This window comes from Megalobrama amblycephala, linkage group LG4, assembly GCF_018812025.1.
Source record: "Megalobrama amblycephala isolate DHTTF-2021 linkage group LG4, ASM1881202v1, whole genome shotgun sequence".
Classification (NCBI taxonomy): Eukaryota; Metazoa; Chordata; class Actinopteri; order Cypriniformes; family Xenocyprididae; genus Megalobrama; species Megalobrama amblycephala.
Window position 1 is genome coordinate 50,435,756 of NC_063047.1, and position 18,591 is coordinate 50,454,346.

Below are 18,591 nucleotides of genomic sequence, written 5' to 3' on the forward strand. Positions count from 1 at the left end.
CTACAATAATATGTGAGGAACATGTATGTACATGTTTGTGTTTTTGAAGGAATAACGTTTATGCGTGGTTATTGAAAAAACAAAAAACTTAAGTCACTGAAATAAAGCCAAAAAATATATATTAAATCTTGTTCACAAGACTTCTGGGTATTTGAGGTTGTAGACTAGAGTTTTTGCTTCAAAATGAGGTAAAAATTATGCTGCCTGCTTTTTCATATAAAACAATAGAAAGATTTAAATTTTCTAAAACATCTTTGGTCAAGAAACACAGTATGCGTGGAGGCGTGAATCATCATGTATAATGGGTGATTCTCACCTGAGAAGACAAAAGAATCACATAATAATGACCTGAAATGACTTGCATATTAATGAGGCCTTTCAGTCAGGTAGGCTGTGAAAAAACCCTCTGTGATTAGGATTCAAATCTCATCATGTGTAAATCAAACATAAAGAAAAAACAGCAATACTGTGAAATATTATTACAATTTAAAATAATGGTATTCTATTATATTCTTTAAAATATAATGTATTTCTGTGATGCAAAGTGTCTGAACAATTATGTTACCTCTATGGCATTTCATATAGGCTTTTAGCTTAAAGCATGCACATTTGGAGAAATATTGATGGATTCTCATATGTTTGTCAATTTTCAATACAGAAGAGTAATATTTATTCAGGATTTATTGTCATTACTATGAGTGCTGGATACTGTGTTTTCAATTCATACTTGCAGCCGGAGGGCGCTCTGTACACCTTTAGTCCACAAATGCCTGAGCACTAAAGAATAGGCAATCCAGGAACTAACCGAACTAACAGAGGACAGAGATCGCTAACTATGGCTATTCAAAACACTTTTCAAGACAATAAATACACGATTGAGACGATGAATGCATGTATTGACTCTGAATTTGCATCTGAATAGCGCTGGCTCCGTGGGCGTGGCCACATTAGTGGATAATGAGCTGAATCACAGATTTCTGACATGGCTCTCTTTTCATACAGATTACATAAACACAGAATGTTTGTTTTTGATTTGACTTACACGATTTAAAACCTGACATTTCAATGTTTTTTTAGACATAAGTCAAATTTTTTTGTGATTAGTATTCACTAAGTTACAGTTCATTTTCTGAGAACTATCAGATTGGAGTTCGTTCAGAGGGAGAGGAGAGATCACGCATCATGTTAGTTTTCTTTATTTTACAAAAAGCACAACATTTTGTTTTTACTCTGAGTGTACACAAATAAAAGAAGATATTCCACAGATTAAAATGGTGTATAACTCTTAATTGTATGTGCAACATTAACGGAGTATTTTGAGTCTCTTTCACACTGGTAAGAAAAAAAAACGCGGTGGTATCACCGGCGATACCCTCAGACCTCAGAGTGTTAATAAATACAAAGAATTCTCTCAAACAGGTGAACCAGACCGTTTGAGTTTTTGAGTTTGTATGCAAGTTGTTAAGAAGGCTGAAAGGACTAAGATGTTTAGTGTTAGCTTAACGCTGTGGACTTTAAGTCTTCTTGGCTTAACGGCGATTGTCTACCTGCTGTAAAAGGATTAACAGTTATATGGTACAATAAACACCAAACCACAGTTAATCAGCAGCCCTGCACAAACAGAAATAATCAGGCATTACACGAGGTCATGTGTTTGAGTGTGTTTTTGTTTCAGACCAGCTGAAGTCTTGAAAGCCCGCCTGAGAGAACGATTTAAACCTAACATATGTAAATCGGTGACTGACATGTCCGCAGTAAACCTGCAAGATTTTACTTGCAAACAACAGCAAAGCATCATTTTTCTGTCTGTAAAGAACAGATAAAGCAAACAGACGCAGACACTGCTCAGCAGCAGTCACATCCATATTTCTACACTATAATTACAAGATGCTTGCCATGAAAACACATGAGAAATGGCTTTTTCTGAAGTTCAGATCAAGGTTGCCATTAAAGAGACATTTCACCCAAAAATAAAGATCTGTGAACTGAAGCGGTCTTAAATTTTAGCCTGTTCTTTACACAAAGCTGTCGGATGGCTTTCAAACACTTTGATTATAGTGCGCAAGATGCATGAACAACTTTTATAGTAGTTTTTTATCCTTTAGGAGATTAAAAAGCCCCAGTCCCCGTTTACTTTTATCATGGAAAAAGCTGCTTCCCTCAGTATGTGGTTCTAAGTGACATGAGGGTGAGAAAACTTACGACCGATTTTATTTTTGAGTGAACGCTGACTTTAATGCGTATGTATGTGGTAAAACCTTTAAGACAGGTTTAATCTAGCAATCATTCTGCAGCAGTTTCAGATGAGCTCAGATGTGACCACAGTAAAGTGTGAGCCAAATGGACTCTCCTGAACTCTCACAAGATCTCTGCTTTACTCCTACTTGCATGAAAATTTTTTTTTCCCCTTAATGCCACATAAAGCTTTACATCTTCTAAATTGCTGAAGGTAGTTGAGAGCACAAAGCTCATAAGATCTAGTGTGTGTGAAGCAGTCAGTGTCATTTTCCATGAGCGTCTAGATAAATCTGGTGAACCACACACACACTTAACTCATGATGAGTGAAATACAGTAGCAGGGCCTGTCATTTTGGCTCTAACACACACACACACACACACACACACACACACACACACACACACACACACACACACACACACGTTAAAATGAGAGATGAAGAGATCATACTTCATATTCACTGAATATCCAACAAAGACTGGGAGCTTTACTGCCAATCTACAGGTCGGGTTCTCTTTGTCTCTCTCAAACAATGATGGAAATTTCAATTTGCATTTTTAGATATATTTAAATATTTTAGCACTAAAAGATTTTTGTTTTCTATGTTTATTATGCAGACACTACTGTTCAAATATTTGGGGTCAATACATGTTTTTTTTTTTAATAAGCAAGAATGCACTAAGTTGATCAAAAGTGACAGTAAAGACAATTCTATTTCAAATAATACTTTTTTTTTTTTTTACTTTCTATTAATCAATAGAAAGTTATTTCCACAAACATATGAAGCAGCACAACAGTTTTCAACATTAATAATCAATACCCAAATCATCATATTAGAATTATTTCTGAAGGATCATGTGACACTGAAGACTGGAGTAATGATGCTGAAAATTCAGCTTTACATCACAGAAATAAATTACATTTTATAATATATTCACATAGAAAACAGTTAGTTTAAATTGTAATAATATTTCACTATTTTACTGTGTTTTTGATCAAATAAATGCAGCCTTGGTGAGCAGAAGAGACTCCTTTCAAGAAAATATTTCAATAAAAAAAAAAATCTTACCAACCCCAAACTTTTGTGTTGTTTATATATATATATATATATATATATATATATATATATATATATATATATATATATATATATATATATATATATATAAAATGTGGATGTGAATGTTTAATTTTCCAGTAGTAAAACTAATGAAAATGCATTAACATTCGAGCAATGAATACTGTGAATCAATTAAAACAAAAAAAAATTATGCCATTTAATCCATATTAATGAAACAATGAAGTAGAAATTATGACACTTATGGCAACAGCACAATACTTATAGTAATATATGATAAAACCCTTTATAAAAGAGTCATTTACCTTCTTCTGGAGTTCCTATATGAAGCTCTCAATCCACACGTGTGTACGGCACATAAAAAGCAGGACTCAGTCACTGAACTCCGGCTACCGTACACACACACACACACACATAATCACACTGGCCACTCCCCCTTCTTCCTGACCACTCCCACTCTCTTCCTCCCCACATCCCACCCTTCCTGGTTAACTCAAGTCTCTTGCCTTTCATTATATTGCAGGTCAACAGATAAACTGCATCCGTGGACCCCTCAGTTTCAAACTTTGCACCTTCATGTGTCATAAAACCATCTAAAACTGCCAAAATAATCGCATAATCATATGTATTTAGCACATTTTTTTGATATTCAGAGCTTCATAAATAGTCTACATCTAATAATAATTCCAAAGTTTATAAACTATATCCAGAGTCAAAACAGCCTCCACAGCTTCCACCCATGATTCCCAAAGCCAATCTTTGAACACAGGAAAAGATGTCAAACTGAGATATAACACAACACATGAAAGCACAAATGCACAGACCTCACGTCACAGAAGGAAAACGTTCAAAAGGCAAGAATTCTGCTGGTACACACGAGGGAATCACTCAGACAACACAATGGAAAAACATTCATACTCGCACGGGGACAAAAGTAAAATACTGTATACAAAGCAGATGTAAATATCAACAATGTTCAAGAGGCTATTCTTCTATTCAGTGGCACAATATAGACTGCATTGCCACTGTTAAATATGAAAGTAATCAAATCTGCATTTTTACCATGTTATCTTTATTCTATTTCCAGTATGAAAGTACTAAAAATATTAATCAAAGCTACAGTTTTATTATATAGTTATATTAAAACACTAGTTCCTTAAAGGTGCCCTAGAATCAAAATTTGAATTTACCTCGGCATAGTTGAATAACAAGAGTTCAGTACATGGAAATGACATACAGTGAGTCTCAAACTCCATTGCTTTCTCTTTCTTATGTAAATCTCATTTGTTTAAAAGACTTCCGGAAAACACGCGGATCTCAACATAACACCGACTGTTACGTAACAGTCGGGATCATTAATATGTACGCCCCTAATATTTGCATATATGCCAGCCCATGTTCAAGGCATTAGACAAGGAAAGGCAGAATTAAGCTCTGGATCTGTGAACAGACAAGGTAAGCAAGCAAGAACAATAGCGAAAAATGGCAGATGGAGCAATAATAACTGATATGATCCATGATATCATGATATTTTTAGTGATATTTGTAAATTGTCTATCTAAATGTTTCGTTAGCATGTTGCTAATGTACTGTTAAATGTGGTTAAAGTTACCATCGTTTCTTACTGTATTCACGGAGACAAGAAAGCCGTCGCTATTTTCATTTTTAAACACTTGCAGTCTGTATAATTCATAAACACAACTTCATTCTTTATAAATCTCTCCAACAGTGTAGCATTAGCCGTTAGCCATGGAGCATAGCCTCAAACTCATAGAGAATCAAATGTAAACATCAAAATACATACTTTACTCACATAATTCGAAGCATGCATACAGCATACATGACGAACATCTTGTAAAGATCCATTTGAGGGTTATATTAGCTGTGTGAACTTTGTAAATGCACTGTAATATAGTTGAGAGCTCGTGTGGCAGGGAGCACGCGAATTAAAGGGGCGGCGCGCTGAAAAAATCTGTGTATAGTTAATGATGCCCCAAAATAGGCAGTTAAAAAAATTAATTTAAAAAAATCTATGGGGTATTTTGAGCTGAAACTTCACAGACACATTTAGGAGACACCTTAGACTTATATTACATCTTGTGAAAAAGCATTCTTGGGCACCTTTAACTAGCTCACGTTGCATTTTTTGTGTGCTAAAGTTTGTTATTTTAAAGGGTTAGTTCACCCAAAAAATGAAATTTCTGTCATTAATTACTCACCCTCAAGTCGTTCCACACCCATAAGACCTTCATTCATCTTCGGAACACAAATTAAGATATTTTTGTTGAAATCTGAGAGTTTTTTTTTCCCCCCATAGAAACTAAATGACCGCATTCAAGCTCCAGAAAGGTAGTAAAGACTGTTAAAACAGTCGACGTGACTGCAGTGGTTCAACCGAAGTGACGAGAATACTTTTGTGCACAAAAACAAAACAAAAACAACGACTTTATTCAACAATTTCTCCTCTTCCCTGTCAGTCTCCTACGCAGTTGATGTAGTGAAGCAGTGCAGCGCTTCCGTGTTTATGTCCGAATGCCGGCTCAGAATTGGCCAAAGCTGATCACGTGAGCAGCACAACGCATGCGTGTGATTCTGACGAAGGAGCCGGCCAATAATGAGCCAGAGTTCTGACGAAGAACCTGGAAGTGCTGCACTGTGTTTACAACGTCCACAGTGTAGGAGACTGACAAGGAATAGAAGAAATTGTTGAAAGAAGTCGTTATTTTTTGTTTTTTGGCAAGATTTTTTATTTTTTTTTATGTCTTTGAATGTCTTCTGCTCACCAAGACTGCACTTATTTGATCAAAAACACAGTAAAAACAGTAATATTGTGTTTAAAATAGCTGTTTTCTATTTACAAATATATTGTAAAATGTAATTTATTCTTGTGATCAAAGCTGAATTTTCAGCATCATTACTCCAGTCTTCAGTGTCACATGATCCTTCAGAAATCAATGTAAAATGCTGATTTGCTCAGTCATTATCAATTATTATTGATAATATTATTAATAATAATGGTTCTTATTATTATCAATGTTGAAAACAGTTGTGCCTTTTCATATTTTTGTGGAAAACATGATACCCTTTTACAGTATTCTTTGATGAATAGAAAGTTCAAAAGAACAGCAATTATTTAAAATATAAATATTTTGATACATTTTAAAAGTCTTTGTCACTTTTGTTCAATTCAACACACCCTTGTTGAATAAAAGCTTATTGGGTTATTTCATGCTTTCAAGCTTAAAACTCATAGCCACTAAGTAAAGCAAAAGTAGTTTTAATTTAAAAACCGTGAGAGCAACGGAAGCAAAAATAACAGAGCCTTGTCCAACAAGAACATTGGATTAAAGGCTAATTTTGTTCCGAGTAAAAGAATCTTGCAAACAGCATATTATGTGCACTTTGTGTGTTGCCATTGTACAGAGCATCAACTGAAAGAAGATGGCCAGGAAGTTTTGCATTAAATTTCAAATATTGATGGCAAACTAACCTCTCTGACATGAAAATAACCTGTGCCAAACTGCCTTAGGAGGCTTTTTTTCCACATTGAAAACCTGCTTGTGAAGATATAAGAACATATGATACCCAATAAGTGAAGATATGATCACACTGGATCTCTTCAGCAAATGTGCAAGGTTACCTGTGACTTTCAGTAAACGTACTAGGCATTCTACAAGTTGCAAGTTGGATGTGGGTAATATTACTAACAATTATAAACTGATATACAGGTAAGGGTGCTGATGTTTACTCAAAACTCACTGAGATAATGCCTGAGGAAGAGCAATGGAAAGAGAGGAGTAACTTGAGGATAAAGAAATAAAATAAACAAATTTGACAAGCAGGCGTGGAGAGGGACAAGGGCAGATTAAGGTGAAAGAAGCAGCACATTTTTAACATTCTTCACATTTTAGTCAGCGAAGAGATCAAGTCAATAAGGAACAAAGGTATGTGTGTATCATATGGGAAGTTGGAATGAAAAGAAAGTGAAAGCAAAAAAAAAGAGAGGATAGAAGGTTGCTTACATGTTCAGTACACCTATGTGCATAATTCAGAAAAAAATATATATACAGTATATGCAACGTTTGCAACAGTTCTTTTGAGAAACTTTTCTATGAATTCATACATTTTAGGTATTATATTTTAATTTAAATAGGGGAGTAACAACAAAATTGCATTTAACTACAAGAACAATCTCCATTAACTGTTTAACCAACTAATGTTTCTAGAGCCAATCCCACCCCTTAAAAAAAGAGTTTCAACACACTACTAACTCAACCAGGCCCCGCCCCTTTATTTTGCGTATACCTTGGGGGGAATTTTTTAAAGGGGTCACGAACTGCATTGTTTTATAATGTTTCCTTTTGTCATATTTTAGAAATGAAAGGCATTTTTCCTACCTTGATTTTATCCCTCTGGTTTGAACACTCTGTTTTAAGGGGCGTGTCTGCTGTGAGACTTCAGTGTAAACGCCCACTGCTGTGATTGGCTAACATCTTTCCATTTGAAATATCCAAGTATTACTCTCTCTTTTAGCACGTTTTTTACCATTACAGCTCTCAAGGTTAACAAATCATGAAAAGTGTTGCATTACATTCAGATCTATGGCATTATATTCAGATCGTGGCATGAAAGGTTGCAGTGATGAACACTGTAGTCGATCACAGACATATTGTTGAGCACATGAAAGTCATTGCAACTCAATTTCTGCACACTAACAAATGCTTTCATCATAACTAACAGTGCAAACGTGAAGAAATTCATTGAATAAACGGGAGTTTTGGCACGAGTCCAGAACCCGGTCGCTTATAAACTCGCGCTGTTTGATTGACAGCTCCAGCGATTGTGAAGAGAGCGTTCTTTGATCGCTTTCTATATATAATTTAATCACCATTTAAATAACAGATCATTTTCATCCCACTAAGAAAAACAACATAAAGTTGACCGTTTAGTCACGGGTTTGATTTACTGATACATAGACAAAGAACATCTGACTGTACATGAATCATTACATATATTCATTACATATCTGTGGAGGCGGCATTACACCTATCTATGAGTAGATAGGCACATTCCAGGATCAGTCGTTCGCTGGACCAGGTGTCAAAAGCTTTTATTGGACTAACAAGGAGTTTTCAGTTATAAAATATATAAAAAAGCATAGCAGGCCCTCTTTAAACAAACATATAATAAATGTCCATTTGTCTAAACTTGAGATGTCAATAAAGAAGTGTTGCACTACCTGTCCATCAATCAAAATTGCACAGTGATATGCCATTTTATTCATTAACATACTTTTCCATATATATATATATATATATATATATATATATATATATATATATATATATATATATACTACAATTTTTTGTGATTACATGTGCAGAATTATTAGAAAAACAATATAAATCCTAACCCTGACCCTAATTCCCACTTTAATTGAATTCCTGAACTTTTGAAAAGGCCAAAACAATCTCCAGTTGAGCGTACAGATTTATCTCTCCTCATTCCACATTAAGCCACAAACTTCAGCCTAGTTATCCCTGAGATTTACCGCTCCTGATATTCACCACGCCACATTTACTCACCTGTAGGTCAAAGCTGCTTTGAGGATTTTGTCGTCGCTCTGTTCTTTGGCCAGCGGTCTGAACCTTCTCTAATGCTCCTATGAATGAGAATGGGGGAATGTAAACACACACAGACGTATATAGAGATATTTTTCCAGCCCTTTAGATGCAATCTCACCTCGTATCTCCTCATCTCTCAGCCGGCGAATGGCTGCACGAATGAGTTTTCTCTCTTCATATTCACTGGTGCTTCGCAACTTGAAAGAATGAAAGAAAAATAGAGGGCAAGACACAAAAACAGTAGTTATGTTGACATGACTGATATTTAGACCTACAGAGAATGTGCACCCACAGAATTGTTGGTATATTTCCACAGAATTCAATGCAATTGGTAACATATATAACTGTTTTTGCAATATAACTGATGAAGTGTAGTACTCTCAGCTCTGTTTAACACATTTACTACATTTAAATCATTTCTGCATTTTTACCACAAAGAACAGAGCAGAAAAACCACATAAATTCCATGTGCAACTACCAATAATGTTGTAATAAGAAAATACTCCATTATCCCATTATAAACAACGAAGCTGTCAACATCAGAAGTTCCCACAACTGTGTAACAGATGACAGAGTAGACTAAATGATGGTCACGCTACACTTTTCATTCCATTGACTTCCATTCATACGCATGCAAACGCATCAGACCACACTCTAAAAAATCTAGGGTCCTGGGTTGAGCCTTTCGGGTCATTTTTTGGCTTATTTTTTCAGCGTTTGGGTAGTTTTTGTGTTACACAGATCCTGGGTCAGACATGACAACCCAGGGGTTGAGTTATTAATCACAGTCTTTTTGCGCCCTCTTCAGGAGAGAGCAGTGCAGCTCAGTCAAATTGATGCATGTCTTCGGTAAAATACAGGTTTGTGTATGTTTTATTTTATCTAAAAATTCGTAATTGTTCTTTACGAATCGTTTAATTTTATGCAAAGCAACATAGCGTGAGTCACGCGACGGTCTTTTGGCGTGATAAATTTTTGTTTATGATTTTATCATATGATTTTATGAAGTTAGCAGTTCCTCCGCCAACTGCGAAGTTAATCAGTAAACATTAATTCATGTATGAAGTAAAAAGCTAGTATTAGAGTAAAAATGAAATCAACCCATTATGCTGGGTTAAATAAACAAACCAATTTGCTGGGTAAAATTAACTCAACATATGTTCTGTCCTATATTTACCCAGCCCTTGGGTTGAAAACAACTCAAATTGGGTTGTTTTTAACCCAGTGTTTTTAGAGTGTGTATGCGAAAAGTTTTGGTACCACTTTTGTTTATGGTCCAATTCTTGCTATTAACTAGTTTCTTAATGGCATGCATATTACTAGAATATTGGCTGTTTATTAGTACTTATAAAGCACATATTAATGCCTTATTCTGCATGACCTTATTCTACATCCCTTAATCCTACCCAATACCTAAACTTAACAACCTTATTAACTATTAATAAGCAGCAATTAATAGTTTATTGAGGCAAAAGTTGTAGTTAATAGTTAGTTAATAGTGAGAATTGTATTCCAAGGTTCAAGTTTGGTGAACTCTTTCTGCATTCGCGCTATTTCATAATTCCCATAAATAAAGCTCTGTATGCTTTCGAATTGCTCTCGGGGTACTTTGATGTCATACACCGATGGGTCTGCACAGCACCACTTCAAGTCAAACACACCTAATAAATCTGCAGCGGCCACGTGTTACAAGGTCATAGCTCTCAGAAAATTACAAGTTTACATGTTGTTATTACAAGTTTTACAAGCACGTGAAGGCTTTTTAAAATTCAGAATCGTTACGGTAATTATGACATGGCGTGAACGAAAAAGTAGCAAAGTGTCATATATTATACTCATCTTTGTTGATTATTTTGACTGTTTAGGGTTATTTTCCCTGTTCTTTTACAAAGTACTACTGCTGCCCAGATGGAAACTTAAAACTATTCCAAAGAAGTATAGTCCGGACCTCCGCTGGGAAGGAAATACAGGGACCAGACCTCTTGGAACTATATATTTTTCTGCCCAGCATCTCATTGGGGCATTACTGAATGTAAGAGTTTATTTACATTTTACTGAAAATACCCCATTATACAGAGAATTGTATGCAATTTGCATGTGTTCTTTGGCAGCATTCACAGATTAACAGAATTTATACTTTAGTCAATCTCCATTCATTGCTTTCATCAGGAACAATACACCTTTTATATATAGAACAATAAAACTTTAACGCAGAACAATGGGACTTCATTTGGAATGAGCTCATTGCAGCCTTTTGTTTAACACTAACAAAGAACTTAAAGTACAACATTCCATGCAGGGGCAAAAACACTTATCAACCATCTCCAGAAAACTACAAACACAGTCTCACTCATTGAATGTTGACAGGAACAACACAAGAGCATCATCAACAAACATTTTAAGTCTTTATACATGGCCTTACCAGTCCAGTAAGTTCTTCAATGTCATGAATAGCTTGAATCTTCCCTGATAGCATGTCTAAAGAAGCTGTCAAATCAGGACTGCAAATACAAGCAATCAAGTTCAGATACAAAATGTAATTGTTCATGTTACACAAAACTTTTCATTGTGTTTTATACAACAGATTTTTGCAGATTAAGGCTTATACATTTTTAAAAAATAATTCTTCATACCAGCACTGGTTTTCTTTATCCTCATGTCTGTGTTGGTGGGCACGTCTGAAACGCTTACTGGTAAGCGCTGCCTCCATTTCTTCAATCTCACAGCGCCGCAGCTCCCGAATCGCTGTCCGGATCAGACGCCGCTCGTCTATGTCGATAGTTTTATCAAGCTGGAAAAACAGAGAGCAAGTAAGCTTAAAGCATGTGAAAATATTATGTTGGGGAAGCAGTCTGTGGGGTAAGCTGTGCCACTTTTTACTTACATTATCCTCTAGGCACAAGGATCCGAGATAAAAACTGAATTATATTTCATAATATGCGTGCTACAGTTTGAATATAACACTGGTTAAATTATGGAAATACTTAGATTTCATTAATATGAAGACATCTGAAATATTAACATAAATTTGCTACAAATAAAAAAAAAAAAAAAAAACTATTTAACAATGCATTCTTCTATTTCAGTCTTATTATTTGCAGCACATTACTGACATTTTCTTGTATTCATTCATATACAAACCAGAAAAGGGTTAAATAATAATAATAATAATAATAATAAAAACATTTATATAATTTTAATTATTTATAATAATAAAAAAACATATACAAATATAGTTATATAGTTATTTGTTTTATGTAAACATTTAACAATGACTGAATACACTAAAAATGCTGGGTTAAAAACAACCCAAATTGGGTTGAAAATTGACAAAATTGTATTTAACTCAACTATTGTTATGAAAAATATGTTGGAAATTAACATTTATTAATATGTTTAATAAATAAACAAATTAACAGTTTATTAAGTTTAATGAATAATAATTAATAAACATTTATTAAATTGTTTCTTAATAAATGTTCACCTTTTGATTATTATTATTGCCTCTAGTAATTATGTGTCTGAATTTTAATTTCCAATCTATTTTGGGTTCATTTTAAGCCAGCCATATAGTCATTTTTAAACAATAGTTGAGTTAAATAAAACTACCCAGCAGGTTGGGCAAATATTTAACCCAACTGCTGGGTTTGCCCATTTTCAACCTAACTTGGGTTGTTTTTAGACCAGCATATTTAGAGTAGTTTTATGATAACTGGCGAACATGCATGATATATATTTTAAAATTTATTTTACCTGCCAGGTACTTTGCTAAAATAATTAAAAGGATCACACATTTTTAGTTCACTTGACAAACATTGTGCACAATGGCCTAGATTAAGAGAGTGACACATTTACCGACCGACACATATTACCCAACTCCCTCTAATTGAGAACATGACCTGGAATGTCCAGATGAAGAGACAAAAGCAGGTCATCTGTACAGCAGGTGAATAATAAGGGGTCTATATTCACTCTAAAGCAATGGCATGCAATCGATATAATCTGCGAATGCTCTACATAACAGAGCCATATTTGTATAATAAAATGTTGGAAACATGCATGCTGCTGTTCTCAAAATATCCCAGTGCCAAATGGTAGTTTTCCTCAATCTGTTTCCATCACAGAGGGATTCAGCAGATGCACAATAGCTTTTAGTGTGTTAAAAAATTTGCACCCAATCTGTTGGGTATTTTGAATGCTTACTCGATTTTCACATTTGAATTTTGCTATCAAGCGTTCTCTGTGAATAGGCCTATAATTTGAGGGCATCAGGGAGCCGTTATCTATATGCGGGGTATTGAAATCGCTTTTGAATACACACTTGGCTGCTTGCTTTCACTTTTGAATGCACGATCACGTGTACATTCTGTATAGGGAGTGGCAGTTCTGACTTCACATTTAAAAGATAAGATATTTGTCAGTGACGCTCAGGATCTGTGGCGCACCACATCCTCCGCCATCGTCTTGTCAGTCAACTCTCTTCACGTGCTGCGACTCTGCAGCTCGTGCTGTATGGAGCAGAGCAGATGCTTTCAGTTTATAGTTGTAGCATCCATTGTCCAACTGAAATAAATGGTTTTTATTTCTTTAAAAAAAAGCTAAACAACAGTGGGGGCATTGCCACGGTGGCCAATTAATGTAATTGGTTATCCAATAATGCCGACTACTGCAGAAAACCCTACAAAAATTGATGTCCCAAGTGGAAAACCAATGAACTGTTGCCAGATATCCATTACCAAAAAATAAGTAAACTAAAACGGCATATTTCCAAGATTTGCGAAAATCCACAGAAAAAAAAATTCTTACACATTTTGACACACAAATTACACATTTGGCAACACTGATTGAAAACTAACTAATGTAGTGCAAGATGGATCGAATAATGAATACAAAAATGGGCATAATTCTAAATCTACACCTGCCACGTGTGTCTTATTTTTAAATTTTGGCCTGTATCTTTGAGTTTGTCTAAAGCTGATGCCCTGCGCCTATATACAGTTTACCGCCTGCGAGGGATGTTAATGGTTAATCAGTGATAGATTAATCACCATAAACAATTTAAACGATTAAGCTTATCGATCTTCAAGTAATCAATTTCAGCATAAATTGGATAAGTAATCATGCAAGCAGAGTATTAATGTTGAAGCTTAATCGATTAATTGATCATTAATTTGAATGAAAATCAATTATTAATATTGCTGTAAACTGACATCCCAACTGTCTGCATGTGGTTAGGATGTTACTGCATACCCGGTCTAAAAAAAGTCACAGAGTTGTTGGAGGGTATGTGGCAATTGTTTATCATCAATAGGAAACAAGTGTGTTGGGTGGATTTGACTTCCTATGCCTTATCAATACGTCCATATTAAATGCCCTTTGTGAAGAATGACAAGACTTTTGAGTGACAAACATTTTGTGAACACTTCATTTAAACAAACAGAACCATATTAATCAACACTAATTAATCTACTATTAAACTTATGTGGTCTTATTAAATATTAAACTCTCTTTTAATTTTAAGTTGTCATAGACATCATTAGTTTAGCTTGAGAGGTGAGCTAGAATTTAATAACCTAAAGTAAACCTGAAATCTCACAAAGAGTAAAAAACTCTTCATACATTTTTCAGTTAATGAAAATGCAAGTCATGTCCCTTTGTGTTCCACAGAAGAAAGTCTTACAGGTCTGAAATGACAAAAGGGGCGTGTATTCTATATTCTTTCATTACGCTATTACATCAAATGACAGTTATGTCTTTGAGTGTGAAAAATAAACTTGTTTGCATTAATGCCAAAAGTATTGTGATCATAGCACAAAAAGTCCCTCCAATCATCTCTGAGCAGTAGTGAATCCAAGTCTGATTTTCTCTATTGGAAAACAGGTTGGTCTAGGAAGGTGTGCCATCATTCTTGTCTCTCATCTTCATTTCTTTCAATATTTTACCATCATTCAACATTTGGAAGTTGGAAGGAAAGGTGGTGACGGCATGGGGAAACAAATGCAAAAGCAGCTGTTTGGCAGTTGAAGCGTTCAAATATTCATGACACTTGCTTTTGGTATTGCTAAAGCACACAATCTGCAAGTGTTTTTCTCTACTGAATATTCCCTGATTATGTGAACAGATGGAAATGCAGTAGACCAGCATCATGCAAGGATGAGCGCATTCACATCTGGTATTATTAGCAGTCCTCTCAGGTGGTCCGATCACAAGTGAACAGTAGTAACTACAGGTGTAATCGTGATCCAACACGTCTTAGAGATGACCAGCATGATCCAGTCACTCAAAGGTATGCATTTGGCCAAAATTACTTTACATTACATGGTTCAAGTGACCCGATTCCATTTTTGTCAACCCATGTTGCACAGATCGGATATGACCCATGAACGTGTAAGGAGGAAAAAAGCACACAGATTCCGATATCCTCATTCATATGTGGAAATAAATATGATATGAATCGGATATGTGTATTTGCGTCTGCCATGTAAGTGGACAGATCAGATATTCCCGTCAATGCGAGTCCTACCTCACTGAAAAAGCAATGTAGGACCCTATAATTTCCGCAATCATGGAATCGCCGAATCCGTTCATAAAAACGGAATTTACTATATAATGCGGAATGTCACGGAATTCGTTTGAGAAAACTACCATCATAAACACAGAGAAACTCAAAGCTCTAGGCAAACCGTCAAAATAAAAGTTTGATTTAACTTGACAGAAACATATTACTGTTGTACAGTAGATTTTAGATAAATTAATTTAACAAATTATTAAAATATATTTTTAAACAATAATCTCAGTGTTTCTTCCATGTTTTAATTTTACAGGAAAGCTCTGTTGTGCAGCACATTGTTTGACAAAAATTTTAATTTCATGATTAAAAGATAAATTAAATGGTATGCGTTCATTTGATTGCCAGAAAAATTTTAATACACAACAGAACTTCTGAAAAAAAAAAAAAAAAATCATAAAAATATATTTTTTAATTAATAAATATTGTTGTTTTTAAGAATAATTAATTAGACATGCTTTTTGATTATTAAAATGGAATTAAACCATTAAAATGGAGTCCAGAAAACAGAATTTGGTAAAAATAAAATTTGAGGGGAAAGAATAAAACGTTTATCATAGGGCCCTAAAAAAAGAAAGAAAAATGTAATTTTTTTGTTAAACTTTTATTAAATTGTTGGGAAATTGGACAAGATTCATTATTTAAATTAATTAGACATGCTTTTTGATTACTAAAATTTAATTTAACCATTAAAATGGAGTCAAAAAATAAATAAACGGAAAAAAAATGGAATCCAGAAAAATTAAAACGGAATTTGGGAAAAAATAAAACGGATTTCATAGGGCCCTAGCAATGTTGGTGAATGACGGCAACTCAGGTGGACACCAACCGCAATCACATGACTCTTTTCTCTTTTCGCAATGAAGGACGAAGGCTCAACCCAAAGTTTTGCTGACCTTTAAAGATGGTGCAGAAACCAAAAGCTTGTATTATCATTTAGTCTGCATTTATTGCAAATCAAGCTGTTTTTACTTCCTTTTCAGCCTAAGCTTTTCCAGGTCAGTACATGTACCTTGGGTTGTTTTGCCAAGTGTATGGTGTAAATGCAGATATCAGATATGGGTTTTAAAAGATATAAGCTGGTCATTTATTAAAAAAAAAAAAAAAAAAAAAAAAAAAAAAATCGGATATTGTCAACAAATGGGACTGGGCATAGTGTTTGGTAACATAATTCCAACTCCAGTGCATATATAGCATGGAAATCAACTGAAATGATCAAATTTTCAATGCTGCAATTTCAGAAAGGTGGTGGATTGTGACACTACTATGTGGAAAAGATATATTCAATATTAACTAACCATCTGTTTCTAAACGGTACAGTTATGAGTCAAACCTATTAATAATAAATCATAGTTCAATAATTCTACAGTTTCACTTTTTTTTGGAAAGCTTTGTCCTTGGGAAATGAAGGTGGGAATGATGGAAACTTTCAATTTTCCATCGATCTTGGTGATGGAAATAGATGCAAAGGCAGTGAGAGAGAGATAAAGAGAGAGAGATGTGAATCAGCAGTTCATTCCAGCCTCAGAGTGAGTATGCCCATATAAGGACACAGGCCTCATAACCCCGCCCCTGGACTGTGATGCTGGCTAAATGGGAGCAGTGAAGGGCAAAGAAGGAGAGCTAGATAATGAGAGTATTAGTGACACACATTCAGGAAGATGAGCAATGACCTGGAACACTTACCATCTCAATGAGATCCAACATAAACATTTCCCTTTCCTAGACGTTACTTCCTTAAAACATTCCAGAGGAAATCCAAGTTCATTTAGGTTATTCAAACAGTCTTAATAGTGTGTTTTTGGTATTCAGGTAGTCATCAAACGTGGGATTATACTTTCCAATGCAAAAATCTAAGAATATATTTAATGCCCCCTTTTACAATAATAGTTCAGCGCTATATGAAGGACCACACATGCAAGTTTTGTTGACATTTGTGGTACATCTAAGCTAAAAGAAGCTTTTCAAAGTACAATTTTCAGAACAGAAGGGCTGTTTCCACATGTAAAACCCTCAAACAAAACAAGCTTCAAGTCCTCTTAAAAAGTTATTTATAAATAGTTTGGATAGAGCAGTGTCACTTGACCTAATATAGGGATGAACAAAATTTAATTTTTCTCAAAACTGACCAATAGTTGGGTTATTTGAATTACTAGTCAACTATATAGGTGACTAATCATAGGTCTCTATATAAAAACTGATCTGATTGGTGGATTTAAGGTCAATTTCAGTGTCAGGGATCACAGGACACAAAATCATGCTTGCAAAGTACTGGGCGGCAACAATGAGAAACTCCAAGGAAAAATGAATTGCTGGATTTCCCTATATTTCTGCCATTAAATCTTTGAAAAATATTGACTTAAATAAGCAAAGAATTGGTGCTGAAGAAAATGACAACAACAAGAAGATTTAGAGAATATATCAGGTGAATGGATACAATGTTACATCAGTGATTATTACAAAAAGAATAAACAACCACTTAAAGGTGCCCTAGAACCAGTTTTTACAAGATGTAATATAAGTCTAAGGTGTCTCCTGAATGTGTCTGTGAAGTTTCAGCTCAAAATACCCCATAGATTTTTTTTTTTTTATTCATTTTTTTTAACTGCCTATTTTGGGGCATCATTAACTATGCACCGATTCAGGCTGCGGCCCCTTTAAATCTTCGCGCTCCCTGCCTCCCCCGAGCTCTCGACTATAATACAGTGCATTTATAAAGTTCACACAGCTAATATAACCCTCAAATGGATCTTTACAAGATGTTCGTCATGCATACTGCATGCATGCGTTGGATCACGTGAGTATAGTATTTATTTGGATGTTTACATTTGATTCTGAATGAGTTTGATGGTGCTCCGTGGCTAAAGCTAACATTACACACTGTTGGAGAGATTTATAAAGAATGAAGATGTGTTTGTGCATTATACAGACTGCAAGCGTTTAATAATGAAAATAGCGACGGCTCTGGTCTCTGTGAATACAGTAAGAAACGATGGTAACTTTAACCACATTTTACAGTACATTAGCAACATGCTAACGAAACATTTAGAAAGACAATTTACAAATATCACTAAAAATATCA

The 18,591-nt window shown here is 34.8% G+C and overlaps 1 protein-coding gene across 6 annotated transcripts in view; it reads right to left on the reverse strand.

The window, feature by feature from the left end:
* The window catches only part of smtnb (smoothelin b), an 88,906-nt gene that overhangs the window by 62,770 nt on the left and 7,545 nt on the right, over positions 1-18,591 (reverse strand). For 5 of the 6 annotated variants that reach the window (XM_048189825.1, XM_048189824.1, XM_048189827.1 and 2 more), the window contains 4 exons: positions 11,575-11,732; positions 11,364-11,442; positions 9,060-9,138; positions 8,903-8,979 (listed from right to left, as the gene is read on the reverse strand). In XM_048189825.1, coding sequence (XP_048045782.1) covers positions 8,903-8,979; positions 9,060-9,138; positions 11,364-11,442; positions 11,575-11,732 — 393 coding nt within the window. Of the gene's footprint in view, positions 1-3,622; positions 3,711-8,902; positions 8,980-9,059; positions 9,139-11,363; positions 11,443-11,574; positions 11,733-18,591 lie in introns of those variants that run through there. The other variant, XM_048189828.1, reaches the window with a different exon arrangement.